Source organism: Sparus aurata, chromosome 1 (genome assembly GCF_900880675.1).
Source record: "Sparus aurata chromosome 1, fSpaAur1.1, whole genome shotgun sequence".
NCBI lineage: Eukaryota > Metazoa > Chordata > Actinopteri > Spariformes > Sparidae > Sparus > Sparus aurata.
The window spans coordinates 19,305,820-19,330,705 of record NC_044187.1 but is presented as its reverse complement, the minus strand read 5'-3'; the positions used below and the strand labels follow the sequence as shown (position 1 = coordinate 19,330,705).

General features: G+C 42.8%; 1 protein-coding gene across 3 annotated transcripts in view; it reads left to right on the top strand.

Annotated features, from left to right (window-relative positions):
* fam184b (family with sequence similarity 184 member B) overlaps positions 1-24,886 on the top strand; it is a 30,642-nt gene that overhangs the window by 2,244 nt on the left and 3,512 nt on the right. Inside the window, exons 2-16 of one of the 3 annotated variants that reach the window (XM_030415781.1) lie at positions 6,218-6,406; positions 9,281-9,955; positions 10,611-10,746; positions 11,093-11,244; positions 13,023-13,568; positions 15,075-15,182; positions 15,273-15,571; positions 17,502-17,652; positions 18,901-19,020; positions 19,215-19,347; positions 19,677-19,807; positions 20,420-20,535; positions 21,366-21,722; positions 21,816-21,930; positions 23,734-23,841. In XM_030415781.1, coding sequence (XP_030271641.1) covers positions 6,218-6,406; positions 9,281-9,955; positions 10,611-10,746; positions 11,093-11,244; positions 13,023-13,568; positions 15,075-15,182; positions 15,273-15,571; positions 17,502-17,652; positions 18,901-19,020; positions 19,215-19,347; positions 19,677-19,807; positions 20,420-20,535; positions 21,366-21,722; positions 21,816-21,930; positions 23,734-23,841 — 3,336 coding nt within the window. Of the gene's footprint in view, positions 1-6,217; positions 6,407-9,280; positions 9,956-10,610; positions 10,747-11,092; positions 11,245-13,022; positions 13,569-15,074; positions 15,183-15,272; positions 15,572-17,501; positions 17,653-18,900; positions 19,021-19,214; positions 19,348-19,676; positions 19,808-20,419; positions 20,536-21,365; positions 21,723-21,802; positions 21,931-23,733; positions 23,842-24,886 lie in introns of those variants that run through there. The other 2 variants (XM_030415771.1, XM_030415792.1) reach the window with 2 other exon arrangements.

The window sequence follows — 24,886 nt, the reverse complement described above, 5'->3', positions numbered from 1 at the left end:
TCACTCCATCCATACTTCTGCTTGACTTCCACCACAGCTCCCTTCCCCCCCACACTCCCTCTCTCCCTCCTCTCTGCTGTCCTGGTTGAATGGGTGCTGCTTAATATAAACCAGTAGCACGTCGGAGTGTGTTTACATGGTGGAACGAGCCAATGGGAACGAGGCGAGAGCTGACCAGGCCAGCTGTTGTGAATGTTCACATAAGCTTGTGGGTGCACACACACACCCACACCCCTCTACACCGACACAGAGAGGAGAGTAGTCTCTTGATGTGAATCACGCAGAGATCAACAGAAAGCATATTAAAGAGTGTGTGTGTTGTGTGCACATATGCACCCGCACTTTTGATTGGCAGCTCTAATTCTGTCTGTGTGATTTCCTGTACTTATCTAGCTTACACTGTCACAATGTTCCCTGCTTTGTAATCCGGCACACCCGGTACCCTCTTTGATATGTGTGGAGGTATGTGTGTGTGTGTGGGAGAGGGGCTGATGTAAGAGAAAAGTGTTGTGTGTGCACGCTCACTTGTCTCTTTGCCTAACCTCTCCTCTGTGCACCAACCACTCGCTCTACATCTCACTCCTGTTTCAACAGCCTCGTCTCGGCCCCTCTTTACACCGTAGACAGAATATTAATTTCATGCTTTGCTGACTATGAAGTTATTGTCAATAAGCACGAGCACCGGATCGTGAGGCTACATGAATAACATTATCGACTGGCAGGATCAATATGGGGATCTGGAGACAGGATTTACAGTAGCGAGAGGCCCCTCGCCGCTCTCTGACCGGGCCGACATGCCAACGGTCTTCAGAATTTACACCAGACAGGCTGAATCAAAATGTGACACCTTGTTACACTGCAATCTGGACACCAGGACTTCAGAGGGAGGCCTGTCATGATAACTGCTTCATGTTAAATGATTTACTGTCTCATCAATAATTGAGAAATACAATACAATTATTATTTTAAAGACTATTTATGCTAGATGTTTATACTAGAATGGCACTCAGTAGAGCGCATACCTCCGCCAAGGCCCTTCCTGTACTCATTCGTAGATACCAACCACCTAAATATGCTTCATTTTTTTCATCAAGATCCATACATTATTCTGGGAAATTGACAGTAATGCTGAAATAAACATCCCGTCTCACAATGTTAAAGAAAGCGAGACAACACTGTCACAGTTTATGGGGTCTATTCTGGGATGAAACCCATGCTCCATCCAAGTTTCGTGGAAATCTGTCCCGTAGTTTTCGTATAATCCTGCGGACAAACCAACCAACTAACGGACACGGGTGAAAACATATCAGTAAATAAATGTGAAGAAATTCTTAGATGCTGCATGTTATCATGGATTGGAAAACTACTGACAGGATGTTGGCTAAACATGTATGTAAACACAACACGCAAAATAGCAGAGGTAATACACATACATACATCCAGTGATTCCCGTTGACTGACAAGATTCTGGCGACCCGCCATAGTCTAATGTGCTGCACCATATATCATGTTGATCCAAAAATGTTTTTTCACCTCTTGTTAAAGCCATAAAGATCGCTAATGTTTCGCAGCATTGCCTCAGCAAAGTTCTTTCACTTCCTGTGAGTTGATGCCCCCTGTCATACGCGCACACACATGCATGCAAAGGTGCCAAGGTGTATGAACATCTGCCATTTGGTGACCTACTCTATTATAGAATTTCTTTTTATATTTTGTGAGAGAGAGAACAATGGCATCTGTGAACACGGAGAAAGACATGTGGTATCGGCCCCTTGACGTTACAAGCTTACTTGCTTTTCCTTTTCCTAGTGTAGACGAACATTCATCACGTCATGTGTTTAACACTGTTTCTAACGGAAAAAAGCCCAACATATTTCCTATACTATTAAAGACTGACTGATAATGGATTGCTAAGGAATTAATTAAAGTTGCTTAAAATCTTCCTCCCAGTACTGGGGGATGTCCAGTCGGATTCACAGTCGTTTCGATCTAAAGTTTGAAAATTTAGCTTATAGCCACCATAACCTACTGGGCGTAACCAAACTAATAAGGCTGCTGAACGGGAGCTTATAATTTCAATTTGTCTTTTCTCACATATTCTCATATCACATAGTCTCACTTGGCAAAGACACTTTTGGATAGACATAGAAAGCCTTTCATTTGCCATTTAGGTGTGAAAACGCAGAAATGATTAAATGTCTTGATCTGTGGTTCTCAACCTCTGTTTCGTGACTCCTTTAGATGAAGCAATGACTGGCTGGGCACTTCTTGTCACGACTTTGAAGTGACAATTTTTATCTTCTCAGATTGTGTCATTTAAATTATTTTTAGAGGACTGAAGATATGAAACCCATCCAACATTAAAAAAAAAAAAAATGGGGCTTGGAGACAAATCAGAATTTTATGTAGCATATTTTTTCTATTTTGCATTATTTAATAAGCCCCACTAGTTCATCACATCACAGGGTAAAACGTATGTCTGCATACTTTTGGTTTTTACTGTGTTTCATAGTTTTAAGTCCCTTTGTTCAAACTATGGGGAATCTCAATATATGGGTTTGTGGCAAAGGTTTTTGGAACTGTCTTTCAAAATGTGAATGTTCCCTTGCAACAATACCCAGGTCAAACAACCTTAGCCCCCATCCAGCACATTTTGGATGAGTTTGAACATTGACTACAAGCCTGGCCTTCTTGCCCAGCATCTTGTTGCCGTGCACCACTGATGCTCCCGTAGATTAATGTGAGCAAATCTCTGCAGCCGAGTAACACACATGTGGAGAGCCTTTACAGAAGAGTGGAGGCTGTAAGCAGCTGCGAGCGTTGTTGTTGTTTGAGCTAACTTCCCTCCCTCCTCCCTACAACACCACATGAACGTGCAGCAGTAATCACCAGACGCAGCAGCAGACAGACGGATTCTTGCTCTCTGCGGGTTGATGAGCAGCAGACAGGGCCACCTCTTTATGGAGTTCTCTGTCCTGATTGAATAAAGTGGACAGGGATACCAGAACATTTATTTTTTCTTTAACTGCATGAGCAGGGGACAGAGAGACATGGGCTACTGACCAAACACTCCATAACAGGGATTGTTGTTGGAATACAGAGCTATTTAACACTTAATCAGAAAATGGCACATACAGCAGCTTAAACGTCCACGATGTTTGGATAGTTTGCTGTCCATTAGTTAGTCCAGAGTCCAGAGTTTGGTTTAGATCTAAACAATTTATAGGATAAGGATAAAGGATAAGGTCATGCAGGAATGAAAGTTCAGTCATTATCTACTCACCCTCATGACGATGGAAAATCGGCTGAAGTTTTGTAATCCACAAAACATTTCAGGAGCTTCACAGCAAAACAGCATTGCAGCTTCGTGTTGAACAGCTGAAGTAGCTGGAGACTTGCTGTGAAACGTAATAAGATAATGACAAAAACATAAAATGGCTTGATACAGCTCGTCCGCCATCAGGACTCTGGACATTTTTTACATATTGGATGCAGGATCACACTTCAGATGGGCAGCGAGCTAACGCTTTTAGCTTCGCAGCTACATTGAAGATTTTGGCTCAAAAAGGGTGTAAACACCATCTTTTCAAATCAGTGGAAACTTGGGGCTTGCATAGAATTGGTTTATGCAGGATGAGCTGTACAGAGCCATTTTATGATTTTTATTTTTATTTTTTTAACAAGTCAGAATGCAAGAAGAATGCTGCCATTCTGTTCTGCTGTGATGTTCCAGAATTGTTTTGTAGACTACAAAACTTCACTTAAGCTTCTATCGACATGACGGCCAGTAGATAATGAATTCAATACCCTTTGTGCGTGAACTCATCCTTTAAAGAGAACCCTTGCTAAATCTTCCACTCCCTCTCACTCTCACACTGGCCACTAAGGTCGGCCAAGAACAGAACGCACACAAACTACCCTCAGAGCCTGCCCTCAATTCGAGTCCCCTCCATTCCTCTGAGTCATGAGTTATAGTTTGCGAGCCAAAGTTCAGGCACTATGATGTTATTGAGTAGCCGGCAGCGTCACACGCTGTCCCAGTGACTGACAGGGGAGAGAGGGGTCGGTTTGTGATCAAGATTTGGGAATATGCCACGTCCATCATCCATATCCGACGCTAAATTATAATAAATACGTCATAGATTAATGGACAGTGTTTGGACTGTGTCGGTTTCTGTCCAAGTGTGAGGTGGTGACATGCCCGCACACACATAGAGGGAATGTCCGGCAGTGCTGTGCCAGCTGTGTGCTGCAGACAGGCAGGCGTCTGGGTAAAATATGAGCCTATGTGTCCCCACCACACGCCCATGCACATGCACTCACACAAACAAGCACACACACCTCTGCAGGGGGGTAAGTGAGACATCAGGGTCATGTAAGAGCAGATGATGACACTGTAGACATGGCGTAGAGGGTAAAGTGAATAGTGGGGAGAAACGGGCCATATTTCAGGTGTTAGTCACAGTCTATATCGGGACGAGTGGGGATAGACTCCTCACATGCTGGCAGGCGAGAGAATCACTGTAATGCCTGGATGATATTAACTCACCAGACATTGTTTACAGTGAATACACACAGTTTGTCGGTGCTGCTGTTTAACCTCTCTTATTTGTGTGTGGGGATGTTTCCGGATGTTTGATATTTGCTATCATAAAAGTGCCAACACACAATTTATGGCCCCATAATGTCTGTGTTTGTGGACCAGTGTTGGTGTCAGTTCCCTGCTGTTTGTGATGTGTAGGGTTGCAACTGTATGAGATTGTCATGGTGTGATAATCATCCAAATGCAAAAACACCAGGCGGGGGAAAAAACTAAAAAACAAAAAGCAAGCTTTAATAAGGAAGCTGCTCTAATGCAAAAACAAAAATGGCATACGACGAGAACCAAAGAAGCAGGCACGGCCCAATCTGAGACCTAACGAAGAGCAAAAAGACAAAAACAAAATTCAGAAACGCAGATTCACACAGAATGAGGAAAGGAAAGAGACGAGAGGCAGGAAGTGGAAAGACCCAACAAGACAAGACATGAGGATATTACTACAAAATAAAACAGGAACTAACTAAACCCAAAATCCAACCGTGACAGTCTCAGACAAGTGCTCTTTGAATTTCTAGTTTTTTGCCAAATAGTAGTAAAGATATTTGATACCATGATCTATGAATCTACGCAGAAGTATTAAATCAGTTTCAAATATTCAGAATCTGTATTTTTCAATGAATCAATATTTTTCAAACTCTATTTAATCAATTGATTACATAATAAGAACTCATGGTAACACTTCATTATAACCATCATTATTAATGGTACATTTACAGTTAATTAAACTCTACTTAATAAGTATTTCACTGTTAACAAACAATGACATGTTTTATAAATGTTAATGTTTATAAACATCAGTTGCGACTTTACAAAATGGTTAATAAAGCATTTCCTTTTTGGTAAACTGTGAAATAGCGCTTAACTAAAGTTTGATTAGCAAAAAACTGACCTTCTGTTAATGATGATTATTAGAAAGTGTTACTGGACTTAAATGCCATGAAGAATCAAGCAGCAGTGTATCTCACCCTTAAGACTAAGTTATTATCAAAGAAAAATAAACAGTTTTTGATTTTGTCGGTCACGTTAAAGAAAAATAAATCAGTGAATAAAATCAAAATACAAAAAATACATGTTTTGTTTTGTACTCTGTGCTTACAAATGAAATAGGAAGGCTGAGATCTGAGCCTTCCAACAGAAGAACAGAACCAATTTGAATCTTTTTGTACCAAAAGAGAAATATCTATTACTCAGTATGTAATGAAATCTTTCAGTGTCAGCTCAAACTCAACAATAACTGTCTGTTTCTGCTTTGAATTATTCTGCAGTCCAAAAATAGGAGGAAGAGGACACAAAAGCACTTTCTCCTTAATCAAGTCACCTCAGGGAAAGAAAACCCAAAGACTCAACTTTTAGCTGCTGTAAAAGAAAAAGGAACAAGACAATAATGACAAAAACATACAGTTATTATGTCTGTCTCAGACATCACATGCCACAGTGAAGAGCAGAACAAGAATAGCTGGTGAACATAAAACAATTTACAGAGCGGTGGTGATCGGTTCCTGGTCAGCTGCAAAGAAAAGGAGCATTTTGCCATTTCCTTTATAAGGTTTTACTCAACATGTTTTATTTAATGAACAATCATTAAATGTCTCCTCGTCTGTTGTTGACGTCCTCCAGGTGATTTACTCTCTGAACATGAAGAATGAGGAGCAGGAGGCGGCCCTGCAGGCCTTGAGCCACGCACACCACGAGGAGCTGCACCGCATCCTGATGGAGACATGTCACGAAGGGGAGGGGTCGGCGCTGAGGTCACGCCTCCTCGAGCTGCAGGAGTCTCTGGAGGAGCAGCATAGAGTCGGAGCCCAGGTGTGTGTGTGTGTGTGTGTGTGTGTGCATGTGTGTTTGTGTGGGGGTGGGTGGGTGCACTCTTGCCCTCCTGATCACGAAATAAACCGACCTCATTCAAGGGCACGTTGTATCGCAGTGATTTAATGTGTAAACTCCCAGCGGGAGCAGCAAATCAAACCCGCCCCTCATGTGACCTACAACAGTCAACCTCGTTCAGATGGCCTGTTACTCCACCGACTTCATGCCTAATTTACATGCTCTGCTCCACAATAAAACTACCCAACATGAATCATAAATACCCACATGACTTTGTCGTGAGCTCCTTGGAAATGGCAAGATCTTAACAACTAAAGGGATGAAACATTAATGTGGACTTTAAACTTTTATTTTGAAACGTGTCACCACATCTGTCTGGTTTGCTTGTCGTCTGCCATATGTTTTCCTGTTTTAGCCACGGGATGTTTGTTTTTTTTTGATACGGGTTCAGGATAATGTTATCTCAGGAGTGTGGACAGGAAATACATCCCTACACGAAAAACAATTGAACAACTTACAACTGTTTTTGTTGATCAGAGGAATAAGCACAATCCGAGGGCTACCGCACGATGAATGTTAGGTTAGTAGGAGGAACATGGGGTCATAATTGGAGCAGAGTGATGCCAAGGTGCTGCTGATAATATATTACAAGAATGCAGTGAGCTTGAAAAAAGACTGTAGAGTTAAATATTAACCAATTTGGACTGATGCTGTGTCTACAGAAAGTCATGACAATTTTATTTATATAAACCAAAATATCCGCCTCAGTGGGCTTTACAGTGCACAGTGAATGACATCCTCTGCCATTAGACAATGGACAATTCCTATTAGCAGATCTGTTAAAATCATTTATCAACAAAACTCAAACACAGCCCAAAGACGTACTGGGTCGCCTACTTAGAGCAATGCCACCAGATAGCATCATGTTTTTCATGGAGTTAATCAGACAGATGCCTGTTAACAAGCTCCTGTTGTCTTTTACCTATTTATTCAGGTATAACGTTAAAATGGCACGCGGCCCCTGTTTTTTGTCCATGCATGACAGAGTAGTGGCCGTACAGCTGGGCTTCGTCAGGTTAATGTGTAAGTAATAAATGACAAGTGATGTGGAAAACCTCAGGCACATACAGCTGTGTGTTTTGTGCCACCTTCACTCTCTTCAGCTAACAAAGCCACAGCACCCAAGAACCACTGACCCAAACTGTGACAGCAGCTCCAATGAACAGTTTAACCACCGTTCAGTCTGGATAATCTAATATAGTCTAATATTATAACACTGTATATATAACTGCTGGCAGACGTTTTCTTTTTAAATTAGCTTTCGAACACTTCCCCACATTATACGCACAAAAATACAACAGATAAAGAAAGTAATATACCTGTCAGAGGTAATGTATAATTGTTAATTTCATGGGTTGTGATTTCTAAATAAGTTTGTAATTATTTCCAAGATGTTATCTAGAAAAAAAAAAGAGGAACGAACGACATCATTAGGTGCTAATTAAAGGTCTGATAGAGACAGCGTTGAATTGGTACACTTCCAATTCATTAATTATACACAAATTCTTTGCCTTGTACTCAGTGCTGAGCAGGTGTGCTCAACATGCAGGAAACGTGTCAAGAGGGATACAGTTTAACAAATATAAGATAAGATAAGAAAAGATAGAACTTTATTAATCATAAATGTATTTATTTATTTTTGCCAAGAAATTACACTGATATACAAATAATGTTACACATATGCATCACAAAGGTTTTCCTACTGAATCATAAATGAATTTCCGCCTTGGATTAAATAAGGCTTCTCTTACAAGGAAATTCATATTTTCCCTGTAATTACCTAAATGCAGAGTTCCTTCGAGGGAAACTCCCTGCGAAGTTATTAAGAGATTACAGACCCACAAACTAAAGCGTAACAGAATTGTCTTTCATTTCCAGGACGCCTCAGTGCAGATTATAACTTACTTATGAATCCTGGTTAGTTTTGTGACAAGATGAACAAAAGTCTAGATCCCAACAGTGCCGGTGACAATGTTTCCTCTCACACAGGGTGTTATTTATGTATCACAAAACATTGGTGCTTATTGGCCTTTGGCAGTCTCGCCTTTTTAAAAATGTTTCTGCAAACACAGTTCACACTGTTCACTCCAGCAGTCTGCACTGCTCCTAGACCTCAGCATGACCTTTGAGATGTAATGAAAAGGAGACTTCTGAACAAAAACACGTGAACTGTAGGATTCTGAGTGCAGTTCTATTTTTTAGCCAGTTGTTACTGATTTATTATCAATACCAATGCAGTATAAACATTTTCTTCTTTTCTTTTCCCTTTTCCAGCTGTGAATGACAATGATGCACATTGAAATTAAAATGTTAAAGGTCCGGTGTGCAGGATTTAGGGGATCTATTGGCAGAAAGTCAATATATATACATATATATATATAAATGTATATTCCTAATTTTGTTTTCATTGATTTGAAACTATGTATTGTGTTTTCATCACCTTGGAATGAGCCCTTTATCATTACAGAGGGAGCGAGTCCTCTTCCACAGACTCCACCATGCAGTGATTACATTTTTAAATAAAGTACATTCACTCAAGTACTGTACTAATGTACAGTTTTGAGGTATTTGTACTTCAATTGAGTATTCCCATTTCTGCTACTTCATGCTTTCTTACTATACTGTACAGTTCCTCTACACTACACATACTAGTCACACTGCATCAGAGCCAAAGTAGTGCATTTTTCCAGGCACAACATTTACACCAGGATAAGATTGAAATGTGTACAGTTATGCAGGAAACTGAGCCTTTACGTGGAAGTGCATTGTGTAACATGTTATCCTCTCTGCCTCTAGGTGCAGGCAGACTTTGAGTGCTTTCGCATCCAGGCGGAGGAGAGGGAGCGTGAAACTGAGGCAGAGCTGCGGAAAGAGTTTGAGGAGAGGCTGCAGGCTGCAGAGGAAGAGCTCCAGGAGGCCAAGGCCCAGATCAGTGACGCCCAGGAGGAGAGCCTGCGGCTGAGCAAGGAGCTGGAGAAGGCCGAGGAGCAGGTCCAGGAGCTGGGTGTCCAATGTGAGGAGCTGCAGAAAGCCGCCATCGAGGACAGACAAAGCCACGAGGAGCAGAGGCAGCGAGAGGACGAGGAGAAGAAGAGAGAGGAGGAGGAGAGAGAAACAGAGGAGAGGGAGGACTTGGAAAGGGTGAGAGCTCTCTCAGAGGAGGTGAAGGCGCTGAAGGAGGAGAGGGACCGGGCGGAGGAGGAGAAGAGGCGAGCCGTGAGAGAGGAGAGGGAGCGGTGGGAGGAGAAGCTGAACGAGGTGAACGACGAGAAAGAGGAGATGAGGAAGAGGATGGAGGCAGAGTGGAGAGAGGAGCAGCAGAGGTGGGAGGAGAGGGAGGAGGAGGAGAAGAAAGGGATGCACAGCGCTCTGAGGGAGAGAGTGAAGAGGGCCGAGGCGGAGGTGGAGGGTCACCTGGAGAGGCTGGCGGAGAGCAAGAGGAGCACGGTGAAGCTGCAGGAGCGAATACAGGTACACACACACACACACACACACACACACGTAATTCTTCCATTCATACTACAGCTATAATCCGATGCTGTGAAACAGGAGGTGAAAGGAAATTGAAATGTTGCAGCTTCCTGTCTCTGATGCACCGGGCTAATGATGGTGTTGATGGGAAAGGAGGGAGCATTGTGGGAGCACAGGGGGAGAGAGAGGGGGGATTTTGCCTGTCTAACCACGGGCTGCCCTCCCTGAGTGCTATTCCCACTGCCAACTATCTGCTAATGAGTAGTTTGAGCAGGATAGATTCGCTGCACCACCACCATTACCACCTCGTGGATGAGCATTAAGAAACCCTACGAGAGCTGGCACAGAGCTGACATAAGCTCTCACAGCAGACCATTAAAGCCTCACAGCTGGGCGAGAGAGCTCCCTGACTCACCACATCTCATCCCATTCTTTTTTTTTTCTCCCCCTCTCTCTGACTTCTGTTCTCCCTCTCCATCCTCCTTATCTGTGTCATATTCGCCGCCGGCACTCTCCTTCTCTCCTTCATCTTTTTTTTTTTTTTTTTTTTTTGCTTTTCTATTCCCCCGTGTTCCTCTTTGCCATCCCACTACACTCCTCCGCATCTGCCCTCCTCACTCGTTATAACTCCCTCTCCTTGCCTCTCCCCATCCAGGACCTCGAGGAGGAGCTGGAGCTGGATCGGAGGCGTGTGTCTGAGGCCGAGGGCGTGGCTAAGAGGGCGGAGGAGGAACTGATGGTGGCCAAGGAGAGGCTGCTGCTGCAGGAGGACGAGCTGCAGAGTCGAGCAGGTAGTCCTTCTGTTGTCTCACCTGTCGGCCGGAGGAACGCTCACATCGGCGGAAATCAGCTGAGCTCAGTGCATTTTCACTCTGACTCAGCGTTAATTAAGTTTTCACCTCACGCCATTATAATATATACAGGAAATGCAACATTATTCATCCACCACAAAGGCAAACAGTTTCATCAAAGTGTCATCATACCCAGTCAGCAGAAACGCCTCGAATTTTATTTATTGCAGGAGAACAATTTTTGTTTCAGGCGCTTCCTCGCTCACTGTCGGCCTACTGTAAGTCCATTTTGCCTCTATTATGCCTAATCAATCAATACATTTGTGTGTGTGTGTGTGCATATCAGAGGAGCTGCTAAACCGCGGAGGCTGCGAGGTGTGTGTGTGTGCTGAGGTGGAGGAGCTGAGGAGCCAGGTGAGCCGTCTGCAGAGCAGGAACAGAGAGTTGGAGCTGCAGAGCAGCGGCCGCAACAGTGACCACGCCCGGCAGATACGCCAGGTAAACACACATCATACTGAGAAGTGACATGTGCATAAAAGTATATTAAAAGGACGGTTCAGCCCAAATTCAAAAATACATATTTTCCCTCATACCTGTGGCGGTCTATATCCATCTTGATTGTTTTGGTCTGAGTTGCCTAGTTCTGGAGATATCAGCTGTAGAGATGTCGGCCCTCTCCTGAATATAATGGAACTTGATGGCAATCCGCTTGTAGCGCTCAAAGAAAAACATCATGGCAAGAGCTAAAAAAATTTACTCAAATGCAAAGATCACAAAATAAAGTCTGAATAAAATGCCGAAGTTTACTTAGCAGCTCAGCGTAATACACAGAAGTGACAGTCAGCAGAACAAACAAGGCAGAAGAGAAGCAGGCAGAGAGACGGAGTGAATCAGAGCAGCTGAGCAGAACCCAGACTGCTACCAGCAACGCAACACAGAGAGCAACTTGTTTGATTGTTTGGAGAGCGAGATGATTGATCGCGCTTCCGTGTCGTGAAGTCGAAAATCGCCCGGGGCACAGCATTACTGAAGAATTTGTCGTTACCATAGCAACCCATGCAGTATGCTAGTGAAGTCTTTGACCCCAAAATCCGATGTGATCACTCAAAAAAAAAAAATATGAAAAATGACACTCGATATTTCAGATCAGGTTTGAGTCACAGATCGTATATTTTCATGTCGTCTGAACATAGAAGTCTACGGGGAGAACCGACAGAGAAACTCTGGCAAACAGGTAGTGAACAACTAGAAGTAAGTATGCAAAGGACTTGTGATTTTGTGCTATAGAAATAAAATATATTTTGATCTGATTTTGACTAATTGGATAATTAAAAAAACAGGTGATGAATTAACTGGCGGGAAATTGAACAATGGCAGGAAGTCAAACAAAGTGGAATGCATGAATCTATAACATAAAACCAGGAAGTGAAGTTAACTTCATGTCCATGTGAGTCATCACAAAAAACCACATTCGAAAAACTCAACAGGAACGTCTCTTTCCAGGCATCATGACCCAGTTACTCAAGATAATCCAGAGACCTCACTGAGAGCAGTGTCATGCAGGAACTATTTTCTTTGCGACTGATCTACACCCACCAAGCGAATCGCCATGCAGAGGGGAGCACACACCTACTCATGGATGAGAGGCTTGTGCTCGTTACAGCACAGGATGTAAACATTAATGGAGTCTGTCTGTCTGGCTAAGCTTCAGTCTAGTCAGATAGCCTCTTTTTTCGTGAGCGGATGAGCGCTTCCTACTCACAGCACAACAATGTAGGTTGATTAAAAAGCACTACAGGTAAGCACAAAAATGCATATAAAATAAAAAACAGACACAAAAATAGAAAGACCTCTCCATATAACGTTGTACAGTACAAACTGCCTTTAACTATGACCAACGGGCTAAAACACAAACATAACACAAAAAACAGAACATTGAAAGTGTCATAAAAGTACAATTTATTGATATATTTGTTGCATTAAATTGCATCAGGGTACAGGCCCACACTCATTCATTGTCAGTGGGAAGCCGCTCAGGCTGCAGCTATAGCAACTTTTCCACATTAGGTGCAGTCATTTTTCTCATGTTAATCAAGCCATTTCCAGTTGGTCTCACACATGTGATAGATGTGGAGTGTTTAATTCTCCCACCCATGCCCACAAGCCACCAGCAAGGCAGGACAGACACGAGTTTGCAGACAGCGGTCCTGCACCGTTAGATTGTGCTGGTGTACCTAATGAGGTGAGTACTGAGTGTTGTCTGTGTGTGTCGACAGCATGCGGAGGCCCTGTCCAGTCTGCGATCTGAGATGGTGAGAGCTCAGACGGAAGAGCTGAGACGCATCCAAAAGCATGCGGACGACGAAAGGGACAAACTGCAGAAGGAGATCGAAAAGGAGAGGGAAAACCTCCGGAGGGAAAGAGAGCAAGAGAAGGATCAGCTGGAGAAGGAAAGAAACAGGCTGCGCAGAGATAAGGAGGAGGAGAAGGAGGCGCTGTACAAGGAAGTGGAGGAGATCAGAGAGCGCCTGAGGAGAGAGAAAGAGGAGGAGGTGGAGCGGGAGAGGAAGGAGCTGGAGGTCGAGAGGGTTCGCGTCCGTTCACAGCTGGACAAGAGCATCGAGCAGGTGGAGGCAGAGAGAGTCAATGTGCAGCAGAAGCTGGAGGACGAGAAGAAGAGACTGGTGGAGAAGGCGGAGGAAGATAGGAAACGGTTGAAGGAGCAGGTGCGGAAGGCCATCGAGGAGGTGATGAGGAGGCACGCAGCAGAACTTCATAGTGTCCAGGAAGCACTGAGCTCCGAGAAGAAGACCAACCAGGAGGTCAGTGACGACTAGGAGTTCTCAGCTTGAGGCACAGATAAGTGAAGCAGGCAGAATGTGATTACATCCTGACTTCTCTTAAACCAGCATTTAATACTTTTCACTGCCATGTTTTAAGTGTATTTCTTCCCTATTCTCTTTTTGTTTGGACTGATAGTGGAATATGAGGCGAGGCTCCATCGTAAAAGATAACATAGCATGCACTTGTATATCTGAATTTTAAAAATAGCATGCTGTTCAGCCCCGGCTCATATAGGCTTAATTATTTTGGTTTCACTTTCAGTCAGACTTGGAATTTAATTATTTTGGATTCAAGGACGAACGGCTATGAGAAATCCTTTTCCCTTTCATCCCCTCACACAACTGCAACAGTAATACTCTGCACTCCTGCTGTGTGCGATGCACATGTGCGCTTACAGTAGTAACTCTGTTATGCAGATACAGAAATCAAGATTCACTTGCTGTTGTGCAACTGTCTTTTTCATAAGGTATGAACCTGATAAAGGTTGCTTTTGTTTAAGGCTTAAACCATCAATTATTTTCATCTTTTATGAATCTTTCGATTATTTCAGGCTATATAATGGTGAAAGATGTTGATGTGTTTCCCAAAGCTCAGGATTACATCCTTAAATGTCGCCTTTTGTCCCAAACCCAAAGATATTCAGTTTATTGTCAAAGGGGAGTAAAAAAAACCAGAAAATATTCAGTAGCTGGATTAAGAAATTTGTGACTTTTCTTCATTTAAAAGCTGCTCAAACGATTATCAGAACAGTTGGTGCCTCATTCAGTAATTGACAACATATCGATTAATCTCAACATTTCACTCCTACAATGGTGGACACTTTAAAAACAGATGATATAAATCGATATCCATGCATTCTTCTTCCTTTTGAAAACCTGGTGCCTACATTACCCACAATGCAACTAAGCTAGTTGACGTCACTGGAAGTGATTTATCAGATTACAGGCAGATTTAAGTTGTACTCAATTGTAAACATCATTCAACAGCTGAGAGTTTTAGAGCCAAATAACTGAATTGATTTACATTATAATTAAGTTGATATAAAAATAAATATGCATATGTCATCAACGTATAACCAGATCAACCAAAAAGAGGTTGATCCTGTTTTATTAGAGGGCTGAGGGTTGATATTATGCAATATTTTATCATTAAAAGGCAAAGATCGGAAGAGAATCAAAACTATTTTGTGTAACATAGATGTTTCTTGACTGATCTGCTGTCCTCTTTATTAACTCTCTGAGGGGTTGGCACCCCCTGCTCGGGATCGGCTGGTCTAAAGGAGCATGTTTAATGAATATTTGAACGAAGAGTAAATGTAGAAATACAAAGAGATTTTATCACATAATTGCCTGCCCTTTGAGCCCTCTTATAATGTGCACTTCATCGTGACTAATTATTAATTAGGCTTAGTAATAAGGAGATTATAGTATGGTTGGGTTAGAGTGCTACAAAGACGATAAATTGTTAATGAATTTTCTTGAAAGGTGTGTGCCCGTTTGGATGAAGAGCGGAGAAGCGGCGAGGAGCTACGCGGCGGGCTGGAGAGGGATCGAGAAGAGCTGAGGACGAAGCTGAGAGACGCCACCAATGAGGTCAGAGGTCAATTAGCGGAGTGGGTAACAGCTTATGATATCAGCTATGAGGCATGTTGAACGTGAAGTGAAAAGTCTTTGCGCTCTCAGATCTGTAGGCTGGAGTCAGTGATCCAGCAGCAAGACAAGAAAGAGAAGGTGGCCCCTGAAGCTGCACCCTCGTGTGGGCCGCAGTGCTCTCGTCTGGAGGAAGAGCTCCAGCAGACTCGCAGTCGGCTGGCTCGGGCGCAGGAGGAGGCAGACAGGCAGCGGGACAGGCAGCAGAGAGAGATTGCCTCCCTGAGAGCTGACAAACACAGACTGGAGGAGAAAGTCCTGGAGCAAAGCCGACTGAACACGGAGAGGAGTCTTCTCGATCAGGGCCAGCGGCATACCGAGGACCGGATCAGGTAGCAGAATAAACACCGACCTGCCAGAACTGATCAAGTTGACAAACACAAAAATCTTGTAATCGCCTCCTGTGCCCTCCGGTTAGAAGATCACTGGGGGAGATCAAAGTTGAGTCAGGCTACGGCGACTTTTTTTTTCTCCCCTCAATTTGTTGTAGTTGAAGCTTTAATGAGCTTTATCGACATGTTTACCAGAACAAAACATGCAAGAAATAAGCTGCAGCTGTGAAAACAAGACATCATGATACAAACGATACAGTAAACAGAGTCAGTACATCCAAAATTCAGTCAATATTACAATCCAAATATGCATTAGCAGTAATGGTCCTCTGTTCTGTCTTACACAGTGATTCAACATCTTTAGCTGCTTCTTTTCGTTATACGCCCACTATGATTACTGTGCATTGAAAACTTTTCTTTAACCTTTGGCTGGCCGTCAGACTGCTGCCTCAGGGCCCGCGGCTGATCGTCTGTGGTCCTTGTTTGTGACCGCTGGCACTGGTTGTCTCTTGTCGCCGTCTTTTCAGCCGACTCAGCCTGTTGAATCGGCGGCAGAGCCTCTCGGTTAGATAAATCACACTGATTGGCTGTTCAGCTGAGCGGATCAGTGCGCACCGACAACGCCAGTGCAATTAGCAACTTTATAATCAGACATACTCCAGATAAGAAGTGGCCATATTAGCAAGAGTGATGTGAAAATGACAGGAAAATGCTGCTTTATCATAACAATAGATTGTATATCTGCACTTTCCCTATTTAAAACAGACTACCGCCAACCGGTTGTTACTGCTCATGCAAGTGCAGAACAAACAAACCCGCTGGCTGTAGGCTGTAGTCTTTGTGGTGTGTTTAAGTGCAACTTAAGTCAATTGACGCAACCACCGGCACAGCTAATATAAGGTAGAAACACAGTGGGCTGTTCCTGGTGCTCAGGCCTATGAGAGTTGACTAATCAGAGCAGACCCAGGTTTTTAGGGAGAGGGGTCTTAAAGAGACAGGAGCTAAAACTGAGCGTTCAGATAGTGACTGAACAGAGAAATGTGTTGTTTTGTTTTTTTAGGATTAAAGCATGTAAACATCGTTTGCGTGATATGGGGCCGACTGGGTATGGACCCCAGAGGTAAACTGCTTGTTAGATTCCACGGGTGTTTTATATTTATAATTCGAATTGTTTACAACTGTGTCATTTTGGTCTGGAAGATTTCACATCTTTGTTCTCTGTTTCTGTTTTATTAGCTGCTTTTTAAAAATACAAGTGTGTTGTGGTCCTGGAGGACTCAAAAGCAGCACATATGCAATTTTAGAAGATTAACTATTTATCGAGTCTCTGTTTTCTATTGATAGTTCATATTAAGTATATATTTTTGTTTAACACAATATAAAAAATGTACTGTAAATAATAATAATTAGTGAGAAAAGATATATTAACATTTTGCCATGATGGTTGTTTCTCCCAGTAGTTTACAGTTGGTAGTCCTTGTATGTAAAATAAATAGGTAGGAAGAGGATTAAAGTGTGTTTAATTACCAGGTAAATGTTGATTTAGATGGTATTTTTTAGCAAAATTAAACATGACATGACATTGTTGTAGTTAAACAGACAAAATATAGTGTGTTCTCCTATCAGTAGCAGCCCTCTGCATGATGTTATTTTACAAACTAAGGCACACATTTTCGCAACCTGTTAGCTGAAGGTTTACAGGATCCTCTTCTTGAGAAAAACAACCAGGGAACAGCTCATCTCTTCAAATGGTTGTTTTTGAAATAAGGCCATGAAGAGAAGTGAGAAATAATTAGGTTACTACTTATATCTACTAAACCTAGAAACTTAAAACAATATACCTCTTACGGGGCGCAGTGCGAGGGAATAAAAGGTAATTCTGCATGTAGGTTAACTCTGCCTCACTCCTTGTTCTGCCGCATGCCTCCAGGGCAGAGTGCGAGGATCGTCTCAGAGCGGAGTTCAGGATAGAGATGAATGCTGCTGTGGCTGAGAGCGAACAGAGATGGCAGAACAGAGAGCAGGAGCTGCAGACCCAGATCTCCGAGCTGCAGAGTGAACTGAGCAAGGAGACTTCACAGGTGAGTCACAGCGACCATCTGTGATCCTCTCTGTTTTTTCACTACAAACATCTGATTGTCTGACTGCCTTTAGTTTATAACTCGTATTTGTCTTTAAATTCGGAACTGCTCGTTTGATGAACTTTTGTCGGTTAACTGCAGCTGAAAAATCATTTTTGTTCGTTTGTTCATCCCAATTAATTCATTTTTTCTGGATAAAGTTCCCCATTAAAATTTATCAGAGCCCAAGGATGATCAAAGAACAATCCAAAACCTAAATATATTCACTTTTTCTATCATATTTGATGGATAAAAAGAATCAAATCCTAATTTTAAGAAGATTGAACCAGACAATATGCAAAAAAACCCTCATTATACTTGTATACAAGACACTTAAAGAGTAACATGTCAGTGAGATATAGGGGCAATGCTGAATATCACATCTTGTTTCAAGAAATCTTAAAGCAACAGTTCACTCAAAACCAAAAGTGTTGTCGCTGTCTACTCACCATCATGCCGATGGAAAGCCGGGTGAAGCGTCACACGTATACATGAGTATATATATATGAGTTTTATTTTTTCTTCCTTAAATAGTAGAATTTTCTCTTGTTCCACTGGCTGATCACTGATTACAAACAAAATATCACCCTGTATTTAGTTTTAAATGTCTTTTGGAGGTGTCTTTGTTTCCAGTGAAGGATTGAAGGATTTAACACATTCACATTTACTGTGTCACATTTCGATGGGGTTTTTCAGATTATTTTAGCTAAACCCGACTCATTAAGATCACTTTACTAGTCATGATAATTACAATTGTGTCAAGACTTTTGTCGCCCTAAGTGAGCTTTGAAAGTTCTGCAAAAACATCACCGTGATGGTGTCACCTGGTCGTCTCAGCACTGACAGCGAAGTCTGGGTTACAAACTGAGGTGTGGAGTTTTAAACATGTGGCAGGATCTAGTGTTTTAGAAGCTCGAGCCTCACCAGAGACTAAAAGTCTGGATATTTTGCCCTTAGTTGCATCCCGAAACAAGTGCAACACGAAATCACTGGAGTACTCTTTTAATTAGTTCCATAAGCCTGTTTTGAGAGCACAATGAAGCCTGCAGTGTTTTGTTTATTTATTTTAAGAAAGCTGTCTGAGTCTGCACATTTTAAAACAAAAGGGACATTTAATGTGGTGCTCGCTGCAAATTCATCAACTCAGGATTACTTTGACGGCATATGAAGCCTTTGAAATCCCTTTTTTTTTTTTTTTTGCCAATGCAGGCGGAGAAAAAGAAGGCGGGCTCCGGAGACGACGGCCACGTCAACCCCGAGATTGAACGGCTGAGGAAAGAGGTCCAAGACACCAAGGAGATAAACAAGAAAATGAGGGAGCTGCTGCAGGTATTCTTAAAAATCAACCCGTTCGTCTCTGTGATGAATAATTAAACAGCTTTGATGATGGCGCCGCAGTGAAGTGTTCAGGCTTTTATAGTTGTAACATGCGCACAGCTAAGTAGAGTGTATCTGCAGAGTAAAAAAAACAGGCTTGTGCAGCTGTTGTTAAAGGACCAAACATGTGTTGTGATGTGTTGCAGGAGCCACAAACCCAGTCTTCAGCCGCGGACAGACACAGTCATGCCATGGCTCTGCAGGCGTTAGAGAGACAGGCGAAGGAAGACGTGCTGTCTGAGAGGAACAGGCTACAGACCATGCACCACCTGGAGCTAGGTATCACACACACACACACACACACACACACGTGCACACGTAAATATGAACACACACACATTTGCCTGACAGCAGCATGTCCTGTATAACACACAGCTGCGTGGACAAAGAGAGCACACACTCACTCTCACACATTCGGCGATATACACGTTGAGATTATAAATTCAACAGTGAAGTTGCTATTGCCATGGATACACTTCACCATGGCAACAGCAGAAGGGTACCTGTAACAGTGGGCCGAATTGATTTTGTTTTCCGTATGTGGTTTTGTGTGTGTGCGTGTGTGTGTGTGTGTGTGTGTGTGTGCGCACGCGTGTGTGTGATATCAGATAAGCAGCGTGCAGAGTTGACCCAGCAGCACACGGAGTGGAGCAGACAGATGACCCAGAGACACATGCAGCAGATAGAAGACCTACAGGCTCAACTACAGGCACACACACAGATGATGGCTCTACAACAGGTAACACACACACACACGTGTGCGCACACATATCGGTCTCAGTGCGCTCAAGGAAACACACCCCTCAGCCTCTTTGTCTTTGTGTGTTGTGTGGTCTGTCTTTCACTTATATAATCCTCTCTGACACACACACATAAACAAGCACAGATGTGTGCACACGCACGCACACACACACACACACTCTCTCGCACAGCCTTTTCATAACTGCTATCATTATCGTTGACATGAATAAAAATCCTCTGTGGCTCTGGCATTCATCAACACTCACACATGGAGACATTACCATCTGCAGCCGCACCATCTTTTTTAAGAACTGAAGTCTGAATCTCAAGATGGGTGCAGATGTTGATGATGTGCATCCACTGTCTGAATCCCGCTCTGTCCGCTGCCCCATCAGACCATATCATGAAAAATATGTGACCAGTCGTAAAATAATATTTTGATCCCGTTTGAGTTGTGTCATGAATTTAAAAGATCATTTTAATTTTGATCTTCAGCCATTATCCCAATATGATGTTTTTGTATTATTAGATATTATGCAAATACAGAGTGGCACATCCCTATCTACTGTTTTCATCCCGTGTGTGTGTGTGTGCGTGTGTGTGTGTGAAGGACCTGAAGCAGCAGAACCAGTATCAGGTGTTTGAGCGACAGCTGGATGAGAGTCGCTGTGCCATGATGGAGCTGCAGAGAGAAAATACAGCGCTGAAGAAGCAGTTGAGGGAAAGGTGAGGAAAGAAAAGGACAAATGAGAAAAGAAAAGGTTATTATGTGCGGCTGTGGCTCCGGAGTCAGAGAGGTCGTCCACCGATCTGAGGATCGATGGTTCGATCTCTGGCCTCTGTGGTCTACATGTTGAGGTGTCCTGGGTCAAAATGCAGGTGTTGCGCCTTGTGTGCCAGCTTCTGCCACCAGTGCATGAATGTGTGGTTGAATGGGTGAATGCTGACCTGTGTTGTAAAGCACTTTGAGTGGTCGATAATGCTGGAGAGATGCTTAATAAAAATAGTAAATTTGCCCATTTATTTGAAAATGAATGAGATCCTTCAGGGCTGCAAATACTGATTAGCTTCATCAACAGTTAATCTGTCGATCATTTTTATTGATTTAGTGTCTAAAAATAGTGCAAAACCATCAAAGTGTCCCTAAGCTGAAGGGGATGAACTCAGTACTCAAAGTGATTGTTTCATCTGATCAACAGTCCAAAACCAAACAGATTTTGAATGACAAAGGCATTAAATCCTCCCATTTCAGAAGCCGAGGATGGTGACTGTTTGACATTTGTGCTTGAAAAATGGATGAAATTATGAATCAAAATATATGCAGATACAGATCTAGACTACAATGAGTGTGCAGTCTCACTGCTGTATTATTTTGCTTCCAAGCACAAAGACTACGCAGAAAAGATGTCCAGCACAGAAAGAAGCTATTTTTCGGATCCCTGATGTCCAGTAGATCAAATGCAAAAAGCAATTACTGTTTGCAATTTATCATTATTATTTTACTGAAGCCACGTCCTTTTTGTTTCCTTCCTCTTGTATCTACCGTCTGGTCCCAGGTCAGTACAGAAGAACCCCACAGCTGAAGAGAAAGAGGAGGAGAGCGTAGAGCTGCAGAAGAAGAAAGACGCCCAGCTGGAGGAAGAAGCAAACCGTCTCAAGGAGGAAGTGGAGAAGCTGAGGGTGGAGATGGAGAAGCTGGAGGAGTCGCAGAAACACTGGGAGGAGAGGAAGGAGGAGGACGTGAGAGAGGAGGAGGTGGACGAGGAGAAGAGGAAGGAGCGGGAGGAGGAGAAGAGGAGGGAGGAGGTGGAGGAGATCAAGAGGGAGCACAAGAGGGAGATGCAGAGCTTGGTGTCCGAGTACAGCAGCGCCCAGACGCACCTGCAGGCTCGCATCGTGGCCCTGGAGAACGAGTGAGTAGAGTAGCAATAGACTCAGAAAACAGTCGAACACGGGACAGGTATGTGAGAAAGGTGTGTGTGTTTGTGTATATGATTTAACTGCAGGCTGCGTGAGCGGGAGGAGCGCTGCAGGAGGAGGGAGCCTCGGTGTGACGACCAGCAGCTGGGGAGGCTTCAGGAGAGGCTGAGCGAGAGAGACCAGCTCATCAAACGATTAGTGGTGAGAGCGCATCTTACACACATACACACACACACACACACATACTACAGACCCTTATAACCTCACGACCCCCTTTAAAGGATAAGTCTGAAGATATTAATTATCGTTCTTATCAACAAATCCCAAAAAGAAGACCTTTGCTGACCCACTTTGTCTGGAAATATGAATAAAGTTGTCTTTCCTGCTTAGCAAAAAGATGCAAAGCCAAATAAATATTGTTTTATTTTACATGCAAGCTTTCAATCAGCAACATTTTGATTAGTAACTGTAATATAATTACTTTTTTGACATGTAACTATTTACTCCCTTCTGCTAAGTCTGATCTAGGATATGCGTTCCAATGACTGCGGACACTGTAGTTTATTTTGAGGCGATCCCACACGTTCGATTCTACTGCAAAAAATACTCACTAGAGCGTCAATTGCACGGCAAAATATTAGTCTCTAACAAATGCACTACTCGCTCCTGCCCGGCTGTTTTTTGGAAATTATGTTTTTGCTCCTTCGAAGAGAGAAAATGTATATATGACCCCGTTTCTAGAGTCACATATTCAGAAGGAATGAATGGGTTTGGTGCTGATTGTGATCTGATGTGAGAGGATTTTGTCTAAAGGAATCCCCCTTCAAGTATTTGGTATTTTTTTAGGTTTGAAGATAGAAAATCCTCACTGTCAATGAATGATCAATGAAGCATCACTATAAATTACAATCAATCAAAACATCCAACCCCATTTTTCTCCTCGTTGTTCCAACTTCTGAAATTTGATAAAAGTTCAAATACTCTATTTATTCCTAACTGTTGCTGAGGAGAGCCTAAAACCAAATCAAGGACCCCTGTTGATCACCAGACCCCAGTTTAAAAACCCACTGCACTAACTTTTCTCAAATATTTGTTGACAAAAAGAAAAACAGGCAGCTTTTCAATCATGCACTGTCAATGATACGATACACAGGCAGGAAACAGACACTCGTTTGTGCGACGTCTTCCTCCAGTTAAGATGTATAATGGTCTCGACAGTACATAAAGTATGTCATCTGTCTCTGGTACTACTCTTAATGACGATTAAATAGTGTTCTGTTCAAAGGTTTCGTGCTGAATGAAGATGCTCACATACAGGCATTTTAAGTTGATTCTAGACGAAGCAATCTCCACCCAGATCCACCTACTGTGCAGCTTTCAACCAAATAATACAGGGAAACGTTCCACTAATCCTTCTAATGCACGTGGATGCTGAAGGTGTCCAGGTTGGGATGCATAGGTGACTGATATATTCCTGGTTTGATTCCCTACACAATATTTTGTTGTTGAACTCCTCTCTCCCACATGCTTCTGTCTGAATGGCAACTGTTGTTATTCAGTTGAGGCAAAATGCCCAAAAGAAACACAGTCTTGGAGCTTGTTCAGATATGGGCCCGAACAAGCGAGTAGGTGGACTTGGAGTTGAGATCAAACAAATATAATAAACCCTGCTAAAAATATGGAAAAGCTGCTGAATTGATCCGACAGTAGTCAGCTGTCAGGGTGCAAAATGACCTGACAGGTGGAGATTCTCGAAGCCAAGTGAGAAACTGAAATATAACGACTCAAAACAAATCTACATTAATCATCCGCGGTCACACATGTGTAGGAGAAGATGATGTTCTTTTAAGTGTCCTCTGCCGTAGTGCTGCGTCTGCCATCTGTGTGGCACGAGGCAGCTTAGCAAAACAAGTACGCCTTCCGGACACGACGCTCACACAACAGCCACAACACCAACTGTGAATAAGGCCAATGAAAGACCTTCCTCGTCCTCCTTCCCTCCAGGAAGAGAGGCATCAGCTGCAGCTCCACCCTCCTGTTTCCGGGGACAACAGCACCCTCAGGCTCCGCGACAGCAAGTCCCACCCCGGTAGCGTCACGCCAACCATGAGGGTGAGTTTTTTTTCCTGCACTGCCAAGGCACGTAATGAATTCATCAGGAACAAGCCTCCCTCCAGCCCAAAGTGCTCACTGGGCTGAGGCCAACTTCTCAGTCAACAGATCACCCGTCTGTTGTAAAGTCACGACCTCTCTGTGTCCATCGCTCTGCTTTAAAGTACATTTGGCCGGCAGAGACGCAGCCCTGTGAGAAGGAATAAAAACCATGGCTCCTACAAAACACTAAAGAGTTTAATGATGTTTGACTTTGGATATTGATCACTGTCGGTGGAAACAACAATTTGTCATGCCACTTGTCAATTATGTTTTCTTACTCTGACAAGTAGAGAGAAAATGTCTAAAATTCACATTTAGGTGTTTATTGTGTGCAGATACTTGCATATTTAATGATATAGCCTCATTTGCATGTTTAAAGCAACAACAAGTCACTTCCTGGAGAAAAACGAAAGACAGTCGATTGTTGTCTCATCATCAGGTAAAATTCTGATGCTCTGAGTTGGCGTTCGACTCGAGCTGCCAGTTGGCAGCTCAACAGTCTGTCTCCAGGAAGTTAAATTTTAAGGCTTAAAACGCAAAATATCAGAAAACTTGTCATAAAAAATAATTGTCTTAATTTAAGTAATGAACCGGTGAAGTTTCATGGTGTTGCTATGGTAAAGTATTGTATTTTTTTTATCTTTAAAGGCTCTTTTCTTAAAATTATTATTTTTTCCCTCCTACTGTGAGCCAGAAATCTTCACTTCGGTCGCACTGAGAGGAAGACTTCACCAAAAGTTCCAGTTTTACTCCTATCTGTATTCTGAACGTTTTTACAGAGGGGTTTGATCATATGTCATTCATAGCTTTTTTTTTTTGTTACGGAGTGACTCATTCTGTCAACAAAATAAAACAGGAATTTTTAACTTGGCCTCGTCCAATGTTCAGATTCCTACCTTGCAGGAAGTTCATAGAAGAACAAATATCCAAATAAGCAAATCCACTAGGTGCTGGACTGAAGCAGAAGTCAAATCAAATCAAGTCTGACACTAAATAATGCTCT